At 44.9% G+C, this 20,648-nt stretch overlaps 1 protein-coding gene across 2 annotated transcripts in view; it reads right to left on the reverse strand.

Moving 5' to 3' along the window:
- Window positions 1-20,648, reverse strand: part of Ttc23 (tetratricopeptide repeat domain 23) — a 79,325-nt gene that overhangs the window by 2,631 nt on the left and 56,046 nt on the right. Inside the window, exons 8-11 of one of the 2 annotated variants that reach the window (XM_057756602.1) lie at window positions 17,426-17,553; window positions 14,102-14,251; window positions 3,016-3,057; window positions 201-283 (exon numbers count right to left, since the gene is read on the reverse strand). In XM_057756602.1, coding sequence (XP_057612585.1) covers window positions 201-283; window positions 3,016-3,057; window positions 14,102-14,251; window positions 17,426-17,553 — 403 coding nt within the window. The remainder of the gene's footprint in view (window positions 1-200; window positions 284-3,015; window positions 3,058-14,101; window positions 14,252-17,425; window positions 17,554-20,648) is intronic. The other variant, XM_057756604.1, reaches the window with a different exon arrangement.

Consider the following 20,648-nt stretch of genomic DNA (forward strand, 5'->3'; position numbering starts at 1 on the left):
TTAAAGAATGAATTCCTTTCTAATATTAGGGCAAGGAATATGTTTTATAGCTGGCTTCTCAGAGGACCTAGTCTTACATTTAACTATATAAGCTGTGGGAAGCCAATGAAATGCCCGCAGAACCTTCTAGTGTCAGCCTTCGGGTTCTGAGTAGTGAAGAGATGTGATACTCAGAGCAAATGCAAGGGAAGCTGACTCACTTGGACAGCGTGTCTATGGTCTGCTGCGTGGCCAGGGTCCTCTTGTCCTGCGATCCATACAAGAACGTCTCAATCTGAACACACTGCGGAACACCAAGGAGTCTTCGTGAGGTTATGGAAATGTCACAGGGAAATAAAGTCTCCTTTGAACTAGAGAAAGAATGCTTCATTCTTAGACCAGTGCTGTGATGGAGTCAGTGCCCTCTGGGGACTCTAGGGACAGCCTGACCTTTAAATCGATCGTTCTTAGGGATCCAGGACACAGACGTACAATGCGAGCGCTACTTGCATTTAAAGGTAGCGTTTTTAAAGAGCAAGGCAAGCACGTTGGCTGACTTTTGCTTCGTTTCCTTCTTTTGCTCAAGTTTTGGCATTTTACTGTTTATGCCCAGTCAGGACAAAGTTGAGCAAGGGGAAAAGAATACAGAAATTCTAAAAATGATCCAAGTCAGTCTGAAGAATAAGGTGGAGGAGTTTGCTTTGACGACATTCTGTAAAACTACAGTGATGAAGGCAGTCCATCTTTCATCCAGGGTGTCAAGTAGATGAACGGCAAAGGCAGGGACCTCAGTACTCTGTAGCTAATGGACTGTCCTTGTGTGGCCAGTGATGGAGAAGAGGGTTACACAATAGATGGCATCAAGACCACAGTTTTACAGATGAAAGAAAATGGAATTTAGCTCCCACAAAACACAAAAACCAAGCCCGATACATTTAAGGAGTTACATGTGCAGTGCCGAGCTTGGAGGTTCCTTAGAAAAACCCTGAGGAACAGCCTTCCAGGCTGAGGTAGGAAGCTATTTCCTGAGACATGCTACCCACAACAAACTACTGAAGGAATGTGACCGGCTGTGTGAACACGACCAACAGCTTTGCAGCCAAGTTCAACCATAAGCAAAGAACAAGGGGTGAGAGGGTGGGGAGAGTATCTGCAGTACATCTTCCTAAGGGCTGGCTAGCATTCAGAACACAAGCAGAACGCCTAAGAGGTAACGAGGAACCATGGCAACAACCTCCTGGCAGAAGAGGGATCAAAAGGTAGAGTTAGTTATTCCAGTTGGAAGGAAACTGGCCAATAAGCGTGCTCCAACTCACTAATAACTGGAAATGCAAACAAAAACTGAAGAGTGCACTTTGTAATAAATGGGAAAATTATGCTCCAATGCTGTCAAGATGATGCCAAAGAGGAAATAACAAGAACTATTATAAAGTTTTGTACATTGATAATGGGTATTTAAGTTGGTGTAAGCCCCTGTACACACTTTAGCAATATTTAATAAAGTTTAAGTAAAAGTTAAATAAAGAGCGATATGCCTGTTTGTTTTCTAATGAGAGACAGAAAAGAAGATCTGGATGGGAGAGGAGGTGGGGAGGAACTGGGAGGAGTGGAAGAAGGGAAAACTATAATCAGAATGTATTATGTGAGAAAAAAATCTATTTTCAATAAAAAGAAAAAATAAAACTCAGTAATATTTCTATATACACAGTAAAAATAAGTATATGCTAAAGTAGAACAAAAAATATAATTTTAAAAAGTACAACAACAACAAAAAAAGACAAAGAAGTGCATGACCAGAGGGAGTTTTATGTGAAGCTTGAAACACGAAAAATCAACCATAAGCATGGGAACAATGTCAGCTTCAAGTTACATGGGGACTGGGAAGTCAAGGGAACTTCATCTGTGTGGCTTGCCCTTTGCTCCTTGCTCTGAACCAAGAGTTCAAAGGTCGTTTCACATCACAAACGCTTTCCTGCACATCTGAACTATTTCTCAATACATCTTAAAGACTGAAGTTGTCTCCCTGGCTAAACTGCTTGAATCAGAAAGAAACGAGTATGGACTCGGAAGACGCCCATCCACTCATATCTGGGGACCATTTTTAGATCTTTAAGAAAGTGAAGATGCTCACAGCCCAGGTGCTTTGTCTTTAGAAGCTGCGGAAGCTGTCAGGGATGCCCAGGGAAGGGGTTTCGATGTGGGGATTAAAAATGTGATTCTGGTCTTGTGGAGGATAGAAATAATAGACATGAATATGATAGAATTTTATTTTTTAAATAACAAAAACGATTCCCTGTTTCTTGACTGAATTAACTACATGAAGAAGTAGTAGGCTCTTTCTCCTATTTCATTTAGTTCCTCTCAAATTCTGCTAATGCAAGAATCTCAGCCTTCCATGCAACAACAGGTCCTGGCCTTTTTAAACCTACTCAGGTACCTCAGCCTGGCCTTGGCAATAGGTTTCTCATTCTAGGGACTTTTCCAGGGTCACTTTAATCCACAGATATATCACATGACCTTGGGACCTCTGGAACCTTGAGGAAGAGTCATTGTTTTGAGTGGAGTTGTAGGACATGCTTTTTACAGTTGTGAGAACTCGGTGATAATTCTTCCAGTCCTCAGCGTGAGAGGCAGCACATAGACCCTTGCTTACTGCACACAGCAGGGCAGAGAGGGGAGTCACTGAGAGATAGAGAATGGGTCCAAGGGGCAACCATGCGTCCCCTCCCCAGTTCTCCCTTCCAGAACCCGCTTTCTCTCTCCTTCATGAGCAGGAAGACCTGCACTGGGTTTAAGAGAGTAGGTCTGATTTTAAGGGCACCAGACACCCCATTTATATATGTATGAGTGCTCCAATGCAGCTCTTTTGACACCGGCTGAAGCCAGCACCACTTGGTGCTAAATTCATTCACTGTAGCACTAGGATTTTTCTGTCAATGTAATAAGTCTTTGCGACAGCCTGATGAGATCTCAGCTCACTCTGCCGAATAGATGGCTTCTAAAAGCTCTACAACATGGGCGGGATTTCCATCCTACCTCTTTGGTGATTGAAGGGTCTTCTCCCTGGCCCCTAATTCCCTAGGGAAGAGACAATTGGGTCAATAGTCACAAATTCCCAGGAAGAATGAGAAGGTAAGTGGTAAGATTCAGGCAAATTCCCCCAGGCTCTACTACGGGAGGGGTCCCTTCCTTCTAGACCATGCTATCTGGCAGCGTTAGAAGAGGGAAGAGCAGAGTTAGGAGGGGGATTAGTTTGGGACTCTGCTCAACAAACAAGTCCTAGAGCCCCCTCCCCAAGATGCTTCTCTTGTTGGCAGAAATAGATGCCCCAACCCATGGCTAATGTCCCCACAAAAGACATTTGCTTACAATTCCAGCCCAGGAGATGGAAATGTCAAATAGGAGCCAGGGGTCACCACCTTAGCCCCTACCTAGTCTTATCGATGATTCCGGCACCCAAAGAGGCAGGGCGGACACCTGGGAAATAAAAGCTTGTCCATCTACTTCAACCGATATTTTTTCTATTTTTAACATCCCAGATTAGCCTTAAAATCCCTCAGTAGGGAGGATGACCTTGAAGTTCTGATCATCCATCTTGGGCTGGTGATATAGCTCAATTGGCAGAGGACTTGCCTACCATGTATCAAGCCCTGGGTTCAATCCCCAGCACCGTATGAACTGAGAGAAGAAGTACATGTCTCTAATCTCAAGACTACAGGGGAATTAGAAATCAAGGTCATCCTTGACCACATACGAAGGTTAAGGCCAGTGTGGGCTACATGAGGCCATCGAAAAAAATAAATAAAACACAACTATAATATATTAGGTAAATAAAAACAAAACACAATAACCCAATACATTGAAAAAGAAATAAAAGCACTAATATAAGAGTAAAAACTTTATTTTTCTTTAAAATGAACCCAATACTTTATTTTACATATAACAGTATGATTTGTATTAAATAACACCATAATAGAATGATTTGAAATAGTTTTAAGTGGAATAAAATGGAAAAATTTCCAGGTTTTCTTTATACTGTTTTCTATTGTCCAAGTTTCTCTCAATTGTAACCTTTTTCAAAACTAAAACAACTTTAAATTATATGTCCTAATAGCATAGTGATAGTTCATATTTACTAATGTCAGCTAGTGAAAGCCATCCTTTAAAAACAAAAAACTTATGGAAACAGCTTTATAAAAGTAAACTTAGCATCCTCCAGAGAGGACATCTGAAGACGGGAATGATGAAGCCCCACCAGGTCTCCCTCCATCTCTTCACGCTGACATCAACAGGGGCAGGTTTACCAGCCCAGTCCTACACCGAGGCACCGACGGCACAAACCAAAAGCTCCTAACAAAGGTAAGACCTCACAAGAGATCTATATCTCCCCTTCTCTCTTCCTCCCCCGCCATGTTGCCTTTACCCCAGGCTGACTTCGAACTGGCTGTGTAGCAAAGGATGACCTTGAACTTCTGATCCTCACACCTCCTGAATGCTGAGATGCAGGGTGGGTGCCCATGCCCAGTTTACAGGGTGCTGGGGATGCTAGGTAAGCACTCTACCAGCTGAGCCCCAGGCACACTGATATTCTGAGAAAGGCTGTTAGAAGTTTAAAAACAGTGACTCCATAAAAATACAGCGGTGAGAGCTGAGGGTGAAGCCCATTGGGGTTACACTCAGTGGGCTGTGCACCAAAAGACCGTTTTAAGAGAACGGAAAAACCTATTACAACTTCTGCTAGAAGCTGTTTAATAGTTGTGTATTTATCTCAGGAATACAAATTGAATTCTTTTTTTTTTTTTTTTTTTAAGATTTATTTATTACGTATACAACATTCTTTCCATGTATGCCTGCAGGCCAGAAGAGGGCACCAGACCTCATTACAGATGGCTGTGAGCCACCATGTGGTTGCTGGGAATTGAACTCAGGACCTCTGGAAGAGCAGTCAGTGCTCTTAACCCCTGAGCCATCTCTCCAGCCCACAAAGTGAATTCTTTAATGTTCTGCTTCACTTAGCTGAATTTGCTTAAACATTTGTGTGTGTGTGTGTGTGTGTGTGTGAAATCAGTGTGGTGTTTTGATTCTTTTGTTAAAAACAGAGACTATGATAGAGTCAAAGTCAATGAATGTTAATTGAAGCACTGGAGACATCTGGCTGAGCTACAGAAAGAGCCTTCAAGCCTTGGTATTAGAACATTCTCCACCAGAATAAAGGTACCCTGTGCGCTGTTGTAACATAAACCAATGTACCCATCTTTAAACCAGCCACAAATGGCATTTCTCAAGTTTTTAAAGTAAAGGACACAATGGAATTTTAGTGGAATATTGTGTTGCTATTATTCTCTAGTTTTATATGCCTGGATTGTGAGAGTCACAACCAGACCTGTTTCTAGTCTTCCTTAAATACCAGTCAGGAAGCTTCTCTTCCCTGATTCCAAGATTTGCAGAGGACACCTGCCTTTCTCTTACTGCAGCACTCCCCAAAGGGGCAAAGCCTGTCTTGCTCACACGGAACCTGTCACCGTCTCTGGCATGTAAGCAAACAAATGGATGATTAGCAACTGAACAAGCAGATGAGTTGAATACAGTTATGTGGCATTCATGTGCATGCATGCATGTGTGTGTGCACATGAGGGTATGTGTGGGTGTTCAAGTGCACATGTGTGGGAAGCCCAGGGGCTGACATCACATGTCTTCCTCCACTACTCTGTGTCTTATTTTTTGAGACAGGGTCTATCCTGGCTAGCCAGGAGGCTCTAAGGATATTCCTGTCTGCCTCCCCAGGGCTGGGATTACAGGTGCACACCACCAAACCTATATTTAGGTGGGTGCTGGGGATTGAACTCAAGCCCTTACAGAGCAAGCTCTCTACCGAGTGAACCATCTCTCCGGCCCTTTATGTGGCACTTTGAGATGTCTCTGGCTTCAGTGAAATGCCAGGGGCTGAACCCTCCACTTAGAAAGCTTCACTGTGAGCATCGCTGGGAACTTTCAGACCTGTTTTCCAGGTGAGGTTGGTAGAGGATGCCTGCTCTTCCTGTTTGGTGCTTTCTCCCAGGAGTGACTTCACATCGCAAGGGGTGGTAAGGGTCATCTTGAGCCTGGACGTCAGGTTTTCTAAGTGGCCCAGGAAGCTGAGATGGAGCCACCAGCCTGTTGCCTTCCTAGCTGTGTCTGGCCTCTGTGCTTTTGAGCTGACACCCTTCCCAGTGAAGACAGAAGGTAGCTTATGGGCAGCTATGACGTGGGGGTTAGCCAATCTACATACCGGCTTAAAAAAAAAACAACTTCCATATGCAGACTCACATATATTTGGGATATATTTGGGAGGAACCTCTGAAAAGAGGCAGCTCTCAAAACAGGGGCATTCTTCTGCCAGGGGTACTGCTGCAGAGGTGGACTGGGGGTAACTCTGGTGTCTCCCATCATTCCTTGCCCTCCGGCTGAGGGTCCTGGAATTACATCATCATTTCTGTGGGGGAATTCAGATAATCAAAGTGCTGACGGAACATGGCCTCTTCATTAACAGAGGCCATACAACCAGGTATCCATCTAAGGAGTCATTCAAATGACAAGTTACACGACCCCATTATGACAGAAAATTGAGAAAGACAAGTTTGTCACTCCTGGCAAGAGGCCAGGCCAAGCTTGTCACGCTATTGGCAGTATTTTCCTCGTGTGAAACGAGAGACAAAGCCAGAGAAAGTGGAAAGTTTTAAACCACTCCAATGCTAAGGCTCCGTGACCATCGTTCCCCCTCTATTGTGTGTGCTGTACATGTTCGTGTGTGAAAGAGGGGGTGCACACGTGCGGAGGCCAAAGGTCAATGTTGGGTCTCTTCCTCAATTTCTGGCCACTTACTTTCTGAGATGGGTGTGAACTGGAGCTCACAGACTGCCTAGAATTGCTGGGCAGAGAGTCCTGAGGAGCTTTAGGGTTTCCGCTGCTGTGATAAACACTGACTCAATGAGATTTGGGGAGGAAAGGGTTTATTTCACTTCACAGCGTGCATTGTCCAGGGAAGTCTGGGCAGGAAGCTGGAAGCAGGAGCCGAGGCAGAGACCATGGAGGGGTGCTGCTTACTGGCTTGCTCACCATTGACTGGCTCAGCCTGCTTTCTTACAGCACCTAGAGCCACCAGCTTTAGTGGTGGCACCACCCATAGAGAGTTGGGCCCTCTCCCATCAATGATCAATCAACAAACACACCGCAGGATTGTTCATGGGCCAATCTAGTTGGGGCATCTTCTCAATTGATGCTCCGTCTTCCCAAATGACTCTACGCCGTGTCAAGCTGACAGGAAACTAGCCAGCACGCTCCGGAAGTGGGACCACAGGTCTAAGTCAGCTGTAATTTTACATGGGTGCTGGGATCTGACATAGGTCCTCATGCTAGGCAGGAAGCACTCTAGTGGCCAAGTCAGCTTCCCAGCCTGGGCCCAATCACTGTACTCTACACACATTATCTGATGCGAGATTATTACTTCTGTGGAGGATAAATGACTCAGAAACTCAGGAACCGTGCCTCTGTTTCCATGTCAACACCCAAGTCTAATATATAAAGAGAAAAGAAGATTCTAGAAACCTTAATGTGCACAGATGTGAAGCGTCCTAAATGCTTAAAGATATAGTGACATATGCACATTTAGTAATGGCTGCCAGGCAGGGAGAAAGACTGACTTGGGGGGTTGACAGCATCAGCTGGAAGAGCTCAGCAGCCAGCACCATGGGGATGGGGTCGGGGAGGGCCCTGGCTTTCCTGAGTCAGTCAGAAACCAGCTCTGTCCCGCGTGAGCCCACAAATTCCTCCACACCCGATCCTTCCTGCAGTCACTATCAGCAGTACAATGACCCTGTGCCGGCCTAGTGGTAGCGCAGGTGTGAGTCATGTTCTTAGGAGCTTCCAGAGACACAGGGAGACAGAACAGTAACAGGGGCAGGACAGATTGCCCAGCAGACAGGAGCACTTGCTAGTCTCTCAGAGAAGTAGACTCAGGTTCAGTTCCCAGCACCGACATGGCAGCTCACAACCATCTGTAATTGCAGTTCCAGGGGATACCACACTGGCCTCTGTGAGCACCAGTCATGCACATGGGGAACATACATACATGCAGACAAAATACATATATACATGTCATAATAATTTTCAATAAGAACTGAAAGAAGGCTGGACAGTGGTAATCCCAGCACTTGGGAGGCAGAGTCAGGTGGATCCCTGTGAGTTCAAAGCCAGCCTGGACTACAAAGTGAGTTCTCTGTGTAGCTAGGGCTACACAGAGAAACCCTGTCTCAAGATCTCCTGAGTAAATTGGGAGCATGGGGACCTTGAGGGAGGGCTGAAGAGGGGAGGGGAGAGGCAGGGAGGGGAGCAGAGAAAAATGTAGAGCTCAATAAAAATCAACAACAACAACAAAAAAAAAAAAAAAAACCCATGTCTCAAAAAAAAAAAAAACAGCAAAACAAAGAGAACTAAAAAAAAAAAGAAAAAAGTAGGAGGAGGAAGAGAAAGGGGAGGCAGAGAAGGAAAAGGAGGAGGAATGGCAGTCAACAGGGGGCCAAGAGAAAGAGTAGAAGGGTATGGTGGGGTCGAGGACACATGGACAGTGAAGGATTCGTGTGGAGGTGACAGTGGATTCGAGAATCGCTGAGACAGCCCGGCGCAGGCCACGAGGAAGCTGTAAGGGTGAGGTCTCAGCGAGAAGGATGCCAGGTGTCTATGGAAACACACCCTACACTCCCTGGTCTGTCTGTCTCTCCCACACACCTGCCCCTCCCATCCCACAAAGGCAAACAGGCCCACAGCTTGAGGAAGACACCCTGATGAGGTAGGGAGCCTCCAGTAAGAAACACCTCCAGTAAGAAGGTGAGAAGAGGGAACCTGGCTGCAGAGAAATGGGAGTGAGGGAGGGTGGGAGGGTACGAGTCATTCCTGAGTGTTTTCCGGTGCTAGCCACGGGTATGGATGCCATCCGTGTCATCTCCACTCCTCACCTCCAGGTTGTCAAGTGCTGTGGGTTCTATGTCTTTAGTGACATTCCTTGACTCCCCCATGGCTTTGCTCCATCCCCTGGCCACTGTCTTGGAGCACGCTACCATCATCTTTCTCCAGGACAACTGCAACAGAGACATTTAGAAAACAAGGGCATCCGCAGGACTCGCTGCCCAGGAAGACCCAGCTGTACACCCCTACACACAACAGGGCTTCAGTTCTAATGTGGAGAGCCAGGCCCTGGACACCACGGAGTCTGTGCACTGCCTTCCCTCTTGCCGACACGGAGCTCAGCGATCGTGGGGGCTCCTTCTTAACCACGTGCTGTTGGCATCTGCCATCCCTAGCTATTACCCTTTCAGCCCGTTTGAGATCACACTCAATTTGCACAGTTGGGGATTTGGCCTTTTCCTCTGTGTCTGTCCATCACCTATAAAGCTTGATGCCAATGGAGGAACTAAGGCATTGTATGCCCGCTAAACTGCAGTAGGAGTTCTAACATATGGGGAAGGAACGCAGGCTGGTCAGTGGGCAGTCTGGATCCACTATGTTCTGTTTTCTAAGAGACAACAAACATGAAGGCTGGGCTGCCAGGGGTTTGAGTTTCCTGCAGACCTGAATTCTCATTTCCTCGAGTCTCCCACAGGCAAGGGAGACTCCACGTTTTGCCCACGGCAAGTTAAGAAAGAATGATCTTGACTTCTCGGAATAACGGTTCTCATTTTCCTACCAGGCATCTTCAAAGATTCTTTAAAGGTTCTTCCAGCATCCCTTCTCCACTGGGGAGTGGAGCTTAAGGAAAATCAACACAATTATGACTTTCATCTCTCTTTTAGAAAAAGTGTGTTTGTGTGTGTGGTGTATAGGTGTGGTGTACACACTCACATATATGACTACAGGTATATATGTGCCATGTAGTTGTGCATAGGCTAGAGATAACCTGAGGAGCTGGTCCTCATCTTCCATGTTTTTGAGGGAAAATCTCCCTCCCACTGCTGCACAGTCTAGGCTAGCCGGCCCAGGAGCTTCCAGGGGCCTTCTTAGCCATGAGTCCCGATTCTTCCTAGGAGAATTGGAACTATGCACTACCATGCTCAGACTTACATTAGTCCTGGAGATTCGAGCTCCTATCTTCCTGCCTTGGTGGCTCAGACCTTCCTCTCGTAAGGAAAGTGGATGGCTACATCCCAACGATGACTCGGGGAGACAATGAAGAAAGCCAGGAGCAGAGGGAAACAGGATTACACGTGAAAATGAGGTTTCTCATGTGGCGGCCCCTTAGGGACTCTAAATCTGGCTCTGCGTTTCCTGGCACATCCAAGGGCAACAACAAACAACAACAACATTTCAAATAGGAAAAGTAAATTTTAGGGGCCGCAAACACGGGCAGATCTGTGCAGTGGGGGTCCTCGAGCTGCCCCCAAAACACTACATCTAGGAGGGTCTGAGCGTCTGGCTGGCTGCAGGAAGCCCAGGGACGACATGGCTTGTTCTCCATGTTGATGCAGGACCACGGGAGACCCAGTTGGTATTGATTCTCCTGTCTCTATTCTATAAAACGCACCATGCTCCAGCTTGCTCTTAGAGACTGATTATAGTGGGTCTGGGGACTGTTATTGTCATACAGGAATGCTGAAAGCCGAGAGCTATGAACCCCGCCAACAATAGAAGTCCTTGATAGGAAGGCCGGATTGAAGCCGGCTCCAAGTGAACTTCACACTGTGCTTGGGCCTGGGGTATTCCCAAGATATTACTGTCCTAGGAAAGGGTCGTCTCTTTCTGCAGCCTCCTGCCTGAGGGAGAATGTGAGCAATGGTGCCATCCTAGATCAAAATAGGTCTCTATGTTGCTGAAGGGAGTAAGTAAGCTCGCGCTGTGGAAATTTCCATCTGGAGCCCACAGAGTTCTCCAATATTCCCCTGCAGGCAGCAGCCTTTAAAAGACAGGTCAATAATTCAGTTTCCTTTCTGGTAATTCAATTCCTTGTCTGCCGTGCTTCTGGGGCCTTCTTGTTTAGCACGGCCTTGGGCTCACACCTGGCCCATTTAGCACAGGAGGGGGACATCTGGAAAAGTCACACTTGGTGGAGCCTGGCTTCTGAGACGAAAACTCAGAGGGGAGGCGGCCGTGACAAAAACAAGACAGACACTCAGCTCATCGCTTCTAGGAGGCCGCTGGCTTCTAGGAGGCCGCTGGCTTCTAGGAGGCCGCTGGCTTCCCAAAGCCCAGCGCTAAACACGGCCTTTGAGAGCTCCAGGCAGCAGATGACAAAGGCGTGTTTAAAGTCCCTGCCCGTGGCCTGGCATCAACAGGGCAGACAGTCCTGTTCGCAGACGAGAGCAAGTGGGGAATGAGAACCGCCCCTACCATAGCAGGCACAGTGGTCACACACCCTGTCGCTGATGCTGACGGTCGGCCAGAGGGCTTTAGCCCATCAGAGCCGCTGCTGTCAGGACCGGTGGTTAATGAGTCCAAACAAAGTCACCTTCCACTGTGGGTTTTGGGGTGAGGTGACCTGGAATGTTTTTGAAGCTGACCTCATTTGCAGCCCTCTGGAGTGCTGCAGTGTCTGCCAGAGCAGATCTGCAGTCTCCTGAGAAAACTGACAGACAGATTTCTAGATCCTGGTCCCACTCCAGAGATGATGGGACGGTGACAATGATGCCAGAGTGCTGAGCTCCGCACCTGCCAATCACTGGGACAAAGAACGAGCTGAGCTTTGTTGAAGAGCAGCGTGTTCAGACACAACCGACTTACATCCGGGCACCCAGGCCCTCCCCTGCAGACACTGTAGTCTGCAATGCTTAGGAAAATAAGAAATGATATCTCCCCCGTAACTGCCACATCAAACTGTCCCAAACCTGTGGTGGGAAGGACTACTAAAAACTAAATATGAGATTATTTTAAACTTTATACAAATAAATAAAAATATAAAAGTTAAAATTAATTACTTAGAAAATATTATTTATCAAAATGATTCAAATACCAAGAGAAAGCTTTAATTGCCCACTTTTGGAAGAACAAATAGAGAAAAATTTACAGGAATTTTTCCACAGCAAAAGCACCAGCCTAAAGGGCCTCCAGGATATAAAAATTTTCAAACACCATGCATTTTCGTATATAAAAAATAGAAGTGGATTTCATAATTATTTCTCTGAAGCAAATACAACATTGATTCTTAAATATAATATACAAATACCAGTGTAAAGACTCTAAAATAAATATTAGCCAGCAAATTCAACATCTGCTATGGCTGGAGAAGCATGCACTGGGAATTACGTAATTCCCAGCGCAATATGACTGGCAGTGAGTGTCAGGAAGGGTCTACCGTCACGAGTGTGTCGGTGCTGCTATTTTGAAAAGACCGAGTTCACTCTCCCTCGTTTTTCTTTTCCCTTCCTCTCTTGCCTTCCCAATTTTTTTGTCTTTGAATGAACAAAACAGAAAGGCCACCATCAGATGTAAGCTGCTTGACTTTCAACTCCCTAGTCTCTCTTCATAAACTTCTCAGCCCCTGACATTCTATTATAGTACAAGATATACAAGATAGACTCAGATAACACCATTTTAGAAAGATAATCGAAATAACCAAGGGGAAGATTTATCCCAGGAATGCAAGGGTGGTTTGACGTCACAGTAACATATACCAGATGAACTGAATCTGAAGGAACTCACGTGATCATCCCTGCTAATGCTGAAAAAATAACTGATAAAAAGTGACATCTATATCTAATTGTAAAAGACTCATAAAATTATAAATCTTAGCATGATAAAAGCACACAGACCTTAGTTCAAAGCCCACCTCTCTGATACGAAGACTCTCTGGAGAGGCAAGGGAACCCACTATCTCCTCTATTGCCCATTACTGCGCTGCACATGGGAGCCAAAGCAACCAAGTCAGTGAGAAGCATTGGATTAGAAAACATAAAGTAAAACCATGTCTATTTGCAAACAGTATAATAGTATATCTAAAAAATTTGAGAGAATCAGTGTTCAATTTAAACCAATCAATAGAAAACTAAGCTAGCTAGAAAGGTTATAAAATTAAAGCACAAATCCCAATAATCCTTAGATATACAAAGTATATAATAATGAATAAATCTCCACTTACATTATCAATAACAAAATGCACAGAAATACGCTTAAAAATACGCATTACTTGGAGACGGTGCACTTTTCAATGTGCATGAGAGACACAACGCAGAGCAAACAGGATAGCAGCCCTTGTTCCTGGGCAAGACTCAATATCATAAGGATGTCATTTTCCCAAAATGTATTTGTAAATACTTTAATAAAGCAAATTCTTTATGTGAGATCTATCTATCTATCTATCTATCTATCTATCTATCTATCTATCTATCTATCTATCCATCCATCCATCCATCCATCCATCCATCTATCTAACTATCTAACTATATATCTATCTATCTAGGTATATATAGTAGAAAAGCAATCAAGTTTCCAGAAACCCTGATGTTTTATGGGAAAAGCCATGAGCTGTCCTGTACTTCCTCACATTAAATCATTCCACGGAATCTCCATAACTTAAAATAAAAGGGGATTAGCAGACTAGGAAAGAAATTCAGAAACAAGCTCAGTGCATATTTAGTGTACGGTGGAGGTGTTATCCTAAGTCTGTGTCTGGGGCAGTGCTGGACTCCTTGACGAAATGGTGACGGACAAGCCAATAATCAGGGCATTTCTGCTATGGGTATTGGGAGAAAAAAAAAGATACATACCAGCTACATAAAACAAACAAGCAAACAAACAAACACACCGAAACTCTAGGTTCAAAGGAAGAGCAGAAGAAAACAAGCACAAAAAATTCCTTCATAAACTGGGCATGCAGAAACACCGCAATAACGAGAAAGGCTTAGTAAGTTAAACTATAAAATATTCTAAAATATTTGTATCGTTAAGTATGACTGATAATTCATTTTTTGAATGCATGTATCTTAGAGGAACTCTTTGACCCCACCCCCATCATTAGTTTAAATCTACCACAAAAGTGATGCTCTTTTACCTAAACAAGCCATTATACATTTTTACTTAAAAGTGGTACGGTAGAGGGAAAGGCCTGGACATGGAAAATAAGGGAGCACTCCCTTTGGGTCAGTGCTCGCTTCTACTTTACCTTCTTTAGCTTCATGTGTGCTCCGCTGTGGTTTCCCTGTGCCAGGTCTGCCCTGCCCAGGAACCGGTATGTTTCTGCCACCTCGGGGCTGAAGTCACCAAATGCTCCGACTTTGGCTTCCAGGGACTCTCTCAGGATCATAGTCGCTCTCTGAGAAAAGGACAAATGCTGTGTGGTTTAAAAGTGCAAAGGACTGCTTCGTGGTTAAGGGCAATTGCTACTGTTGCTGAGGACCCAGGTTGGGCTCTCAGCACCCATGTGATAGCTCACAACCTCTGTAACTCCATTTCCAGCGGATCCACCATTGCCATGCTCTGGCCTCTGCAGGCATCAGGCATACACAGATATACGCAAAACATACACAGATATACATGAAGCAAAACACACAGAGACATGCAAAGACAGAGATAAATAAATCTTAAAAAAAAAAGTTCAAGGACTAAGTAAGATCTGCGCCTCTCAGGAAAAAGCATGAATTGATTGATACACATTTAACGTCTTAAAGACATGTTCTTAAGAGCTTGCGCATTGTCTTCTGGTTAAACGAGAGGCAGGGACAACTTACCTGGGCAGAGGAGGTACAAACCGTGAAGACAGAAAGCACTGTGGACACCGTGTGCTATGGCTAGAACCCATCCCGGCTAGTAGCACAAGCAGAGCTAGGCCGCATGGGACCCTTCTGTGTTGGGGGCTCAGTTCATGTATGTATGATCTGCCTTGTCCTTCAGATGTACACAACCTTATCTTCTGACCCAGGACAGCAGCTGAGAACTTCCCCGTTCTTATAGGCTCATCAGTGGTGGAGCTGGGATCTGCTTCCCTGGCCCTTTGTAGGTCGGGCTCTTCTGCCTCCATGCACACTACCCCTCTCGCAGAAGAGAAAACCAGGCTGTACTGCAGATCCTACTTCCGGACTTCCTGTTCTCTCGGAGGATGCTCAGGGAGCCAAGTGAACATTCCACGGAGCATGCATGCTATCTTGCTTTGCTTGCTTTGTTTATTTACTTATGCCAACATGGAATAGAAAAATCTGAGTTGGTCAGAAAACGATATTTCCTGATCATTAATTTTTGCAGATACCAAGATGTACGGGGGTAAAGTCTGAGCTTCAACACATCCTGAAATTCTTTCCAGCTCTTCCACATGAAAACATAGCTATGGCTGCACAACATGAATGTCGAATTCAACAGCCAAATAAAGTCAGGACCACAGAAAGGGGTTCCCATACCATGGCCCTCTGTGTGTGTGTATAGGGGAGGTGTGGGACGGGGAGCCAGGCATGTCCTGATCCCGTGCCACAGACATGCAGATGTATGAATGAAGAACATTGTTCCTTTTTGGCAGTAACATTAGTTAGGGACTGGGGCTGGCATACTGAGGGTGGTGATGAGTAGCAATGACTTCCTTAGGCAAAGCAACTGTGTAACTTGCCAAGTATGGCTCATGAAAGAACTCAAAGGTCCAGGATCTCCACGAAGACCTGCCTGTGCCCATCCCCTCCCAACACTGGTTAGTAATGACTTAGATGGAAACAAGAGTTGGGCATTTGACTGTTGGGCTTTGACTGTTGGGCTTTGGGAAGCCTTTAACACTGCTGACCAGTCAGTATAGCCTAACTGGTGGGCTGTAGGCCAACGAAAGACACTGCCTTAAAGGAGGTGGGAGGCCTTCCTGAGGATGCCATCTGAGCTTGTCCTCTGCCCTCCACATGTGTTCAATATGTGCACACACATGCACCTGCACACACATGAACATGCAGACACACATGCATTAAAATAAGAAAGCTATTATTACAAGAAATTAGGTTAGGGAGAGGAACAAAGTGAGTCTGGAAATGTCAGCAGAATCTAGACATTAGAAGGGCCATTTGCCACAAGGCATTAAGTGTCAGTGGAGAACCAATGATCAGGGGTGCTTTCAAAATCTGAACGGATCAGACAAATGGGAACAAAGACCCTGGGAAAGGGAAGGTGCTAGGGAGGTCCTGACAAGAGATGGTGCCTGGTAGGAGGGCAGATGTCAAACCCTGTGTGTATGAAGGACATTTGGAGGAGAATGAGGAACCTGTGAAGTCCACAGAGGACCACAAGGGTCTAGGGTAGGAATCCAAGGCCCTGGCAGGGCCCCCTGTCTTTGGTTGGGTGGACTCAGAAGAACAGGGAAACACTAGTGGGTCTGCCTGGCAAACTGAAGGCGTGCAGAATAAAAGCCCGTGTTCCTTAACTGAGAGAAGAGAGATGAAGGACGAGGAAAGAGCTAAGGGGAGGAGTCCCCAGACAACAAAGAAAAAGCACACTTTATCTTCACTTTCAAGATTTGCTATGCTAGACTGAAAACTCACACACACACACACACACATTCGTGCACACACACACACACATTCGTGCACACACACACACATTCGTGCACACACACACATTCGTGCACACACACACACATTCGTGCACACACACACATTCGTGCACACACACACACATTCGTGCACACACACGTGCACACACACACATTCGTGCACACACACATTCGTGCACACACACATTCGTGCACACACACATTCGTGCACACACACACATTCGTGCACACACATTCGTGCACACACACACATTCGTGCACACACACATGTGCACACACACACATTCGTGCACACACACGTGCACACACACACATTCGTGCACACACATTCGTGCACACACACACGTGCACACACACATTCGTGCACACACACACGCACGCACACACATTCGTGCACACACACACGTGCACACACACACACATTCGTGCACACACACACACACACACACCAAACCTCTACTATTCTTTCTGGAGCTGCTACGATTTACAGGGAACAGGTAAATTTTTTTTAATATAATATAAGCTCGGACAAGTATAAACTCTGGTTTTGTCCCACTTTTCTAAGCCACATAGAGCACGCCTTTACAGACCAGCAGTAGAGAGTGAGCTGAAACCTCTGTGCTGTGTAGTTTTCCCTTAGATATGAAAATTCCATTCAATACTCAAAACCAGACACTGACGGCCACACGCCATCCCAGCTGGAAGAACCACTTGTAGTGAGTAGGGGTTTGCCTGCTGAGTTTTCAAGGTCTCAATCCCTTGTGATCTATATAGTTGGGTGCAGCATTTACTTTCTCACAGTTTGGTTTCTAAGAGAAAGTATGTGGATACTCCTTGATTTATTTAGCTGGCTCTCCCCAGAGGCTAGGACATCCCTGTAGATATTAGGTGTGTAATAGATGCTTTAAGACCGAAGGCATAGTCTTTGCACCCGTGTGAATAGCTTGACAACTGTGATGTAAATCCACTTACTTCTTTTTGTCCAGTGATTTGCAGAAAATTGCAAAATTCGTCTTGAATCAAAAGGAACTTGGCTCTTCCTGCTCCTTCGGAATCCTTCACATGACCCATGCTTTCCTGGAAATACTGCTCGGCCATATCTGAAAAGAGCACAGAGTGCCACTTTTGAAAATAGCTCAAAGATCCGAAGCAGAGATGGAGAAAATATTCTGTGAGTGAGGGTGAAAAGTTTAAAAATAAGCAATTGGACAAGAGAAGCCAGTTCAAGAGACTCTCCTGGGCTTGTTAATCTGATTGTCTTAGCAGAAACTATTTTCACCTCAGAAGGACGCGGCAATTTACTTTCTTATTTTTCAGACATCTTAGTGTTCTTGGGGATACAGAAAGTGTTGGGGGTGGAGACTTTCCCAGACCTAAACACACTAGAGCATTTTCATGTTGATAGATCGTTATCTCTGCCTAGAAATAAGTCACTCCTCACAACTCATACAGTTTTATGGACTCTGACTACAATCTTGTTATATATTTCTATAACATACACACACACACATAACACACAACAACAACAAACATAGAAAATCTGACTGATATATTACTGAAGAAAAATCCCAACCATTCTAAACTCTTCAACACATGGACTAATAAAACAGGAATAGTTTGACGTAAATGGCAACCATATGAGTGAGAGAGGGAGCCCAGCAAATGCAAAGGGAACTGAACCGCAGAGCTGCATGCAGCCCTGTCATTATAACAGGTACCTGAGATAAACCAGCATAACTTGAGGGACAGTTAACTATGCTCACGTTCTCGGAGGTTTCAGCCTGTGACCCAGCGGCTCTGCTGCTTCTGGTGATGATGTGATAGGTAACGGTAAGTGTGTCCCGATAGCTAGAAGTGAGGAGAATTGGGGTTCCCAGCCTCACTGCCTAGAGATTCTGCCACTGGTCAATAGCGCCATAGACTGGGGACCAAGCCTTTAACACCCTGGGGCCTTGGGAGGACATGTGGATAAAGTAGCCAAACCCTGGCAAACAGGGAGCCTACTGAAGTTAAACAGTAAAAGGAAAGGTGTCAGCCCAGGGACCCCAAAGCCAAATTCTCCGCATGAAGGAGATTTGCTTGCCCCGGAGGGACAGAGGGCAGGGAAAAGAGATAAACACAGGAGATGGGGACAAAGGGACAAGGGGGAAGGGGTAGGAGTGTTTCCCAGAGGGACAAAGGGCTGCCTATAGATAGAAAGGGACAGAGGTGGCACACAGGCGAATGACGACTTATAAAGGGTATGGGAGGGAAGCCTTGTGTTAGGATGAGGTATTTCATTTGAATTAGGCATATTAATTAGGTGAGCCAAGGGGGCTTCTGATTGCTGGACCTCAAATACTTTGATAGTTGGACCTTGGTAGTCAGCCTCAGGAGAAGGAAGTGGCCAAGTAAGGGAGCAGAACCTGGGGCTAGCTACAGGAATGTAATCTCATGGATTTTAGCAAGGCAGAGGGTATGGGGGAGAAGGCAAGGCTTGCCAGAGCCAATGGCCCCCAACGTGTGGACAACTATATCCACAGAAAGCCTGAGAAAGCTTGGGAAAGAATAGTGTACAGCATGGCTTCTTGGTAGCAGTAATTTCTTGGGTCTGCTCTGCTTGCTAGAGGCAAGCAAGTGCTCTCATCTAAGAGAGGCTTCCTGACTCAGCTTTAGCTGCAAAACCCTGCAGCTCATTAAGAGGTCCTGCCACGAAACACTTAAATGGTATTGATAAAAGCTGACTGCATGCTTGTTTGTTTTCAGCCGTAGCAGAAAAAAAGTTGTGCTGTTTTAAAATGCTGGCTTTCTGGGCCGTCCTGCCAGGGCAAACTCTGACTCTTTGAGGGAGGAGGTCAGCTACAGAGAGAGCATTTGAGTGTTGTAGCTGGGTTGCTGGCAAGGACCTTGAAACGCCACAGACTTGTGGCAATAACATGACTACAGCCGGTACCTCCGCCATGAGGCTGGAAAGCTAAGGAATTGGCTGGATCTAGCCAGCAAAGCCATGGCTTTAATCCTACCCATATTGCTCAGTAATTTGAAGGCTCAGATAAAAAAAGAGAGATATGCAGTAAAGAGAGACTCAAAAACAAAACAAAAGAAAACTTCTAAGTGATTTACAGTGTGTTAAAAATATATACAGGCTAAAAGTTAAAGTTCTTAAAAGTAAAATAAGGAAGAAAGAGAGTAGTTGGGTGTGGTAGTACACACCTTTAATCCCCAACACTTGGAAGGCAGAGGGAGATTGACCTCTGAGACTTCAAGGTGTGGTAGCCGCGCCTTTATTCCCAATGCCTGGGAGGCAGAGACAGATGGATCACTGAGAGTTCAAGGACAGTCTGGTCTACAGAGTTATTCCAGGACAAAGATATACAGAAAACCTGTCTCAAAAAGTAAAAATAAACAAAATAGATTTAAAATAAAGCTGCACAAAGATGGAAAATAAACAGAGAATTTTGATACTTTATGCTCTCTTTGAATTGTTTTAATGGTGAGGAAGGAGCAACATCTGCTAAAAGATATTTGTTTATAAATGCTGCTGAACTAATCCAAGACAGATATTTTGAAAATACCTTGACTTCAGAATTTGGACCTAAGGATATGATACTTTGGAAAAGAGTTTCTTCTTTTGTTTTCACAGAGGATGAGACACTGTGGATTGCTTTTATCCCAATATGATATGATAGACCACACCTTCCTGAAAGGTTGCTGTGAACACCTTCAAAAAATTACTTCACTCAATTGACGACTGAGATGAACCTAGCACACAGGTTATACCCTGAAATATCTGATTAACAGTGCCCCCATTCAGCAGGAAGCAGTTTGGAGAGAAATAACTACGTCCATATTCCCAAATATTGTTTATAAATGTTCTTTTACATTTAAAGGGGGATATGATATAGATATGAATAATTTGCATCGGTATGGATTTGACTTTATTGATATAAATTTAAGGTCAATTTTGTTATATGTATATATATTTCTGATATTGATTAGGGTATTGTGATTGTGTAGTTCATTTAAAAATGTAATGTATTAATGTATATAGGTTGTTAATAGATAATCATAATAGTCAAGTTTGTAGTCATGTTAGTTAAGATTTTCTAGATGTGCATAGATATATTTTAGATAGGCATTCTTCATATCTTTCAAAGATTATAGAATATGGCATTTTAAATGTTTTAATAACTTAGGACTTTTCATGACAATGAGA

This window comes from Chionomys nivalis, chromosome 23 (assembly GCF_950005125.1).
Source record: "Chionomys nivalis chromosome 23, mChiNiv1.1, whole genome shotgun sequence".
In the NCBI taxonomy this organism is placed as follows: domain Eukaryota; kingdom Metazoa; phylum Chordata; class Mammalia; order Rodentia; family Cricetidae; genus Chionomys; species Chionomys nivalis.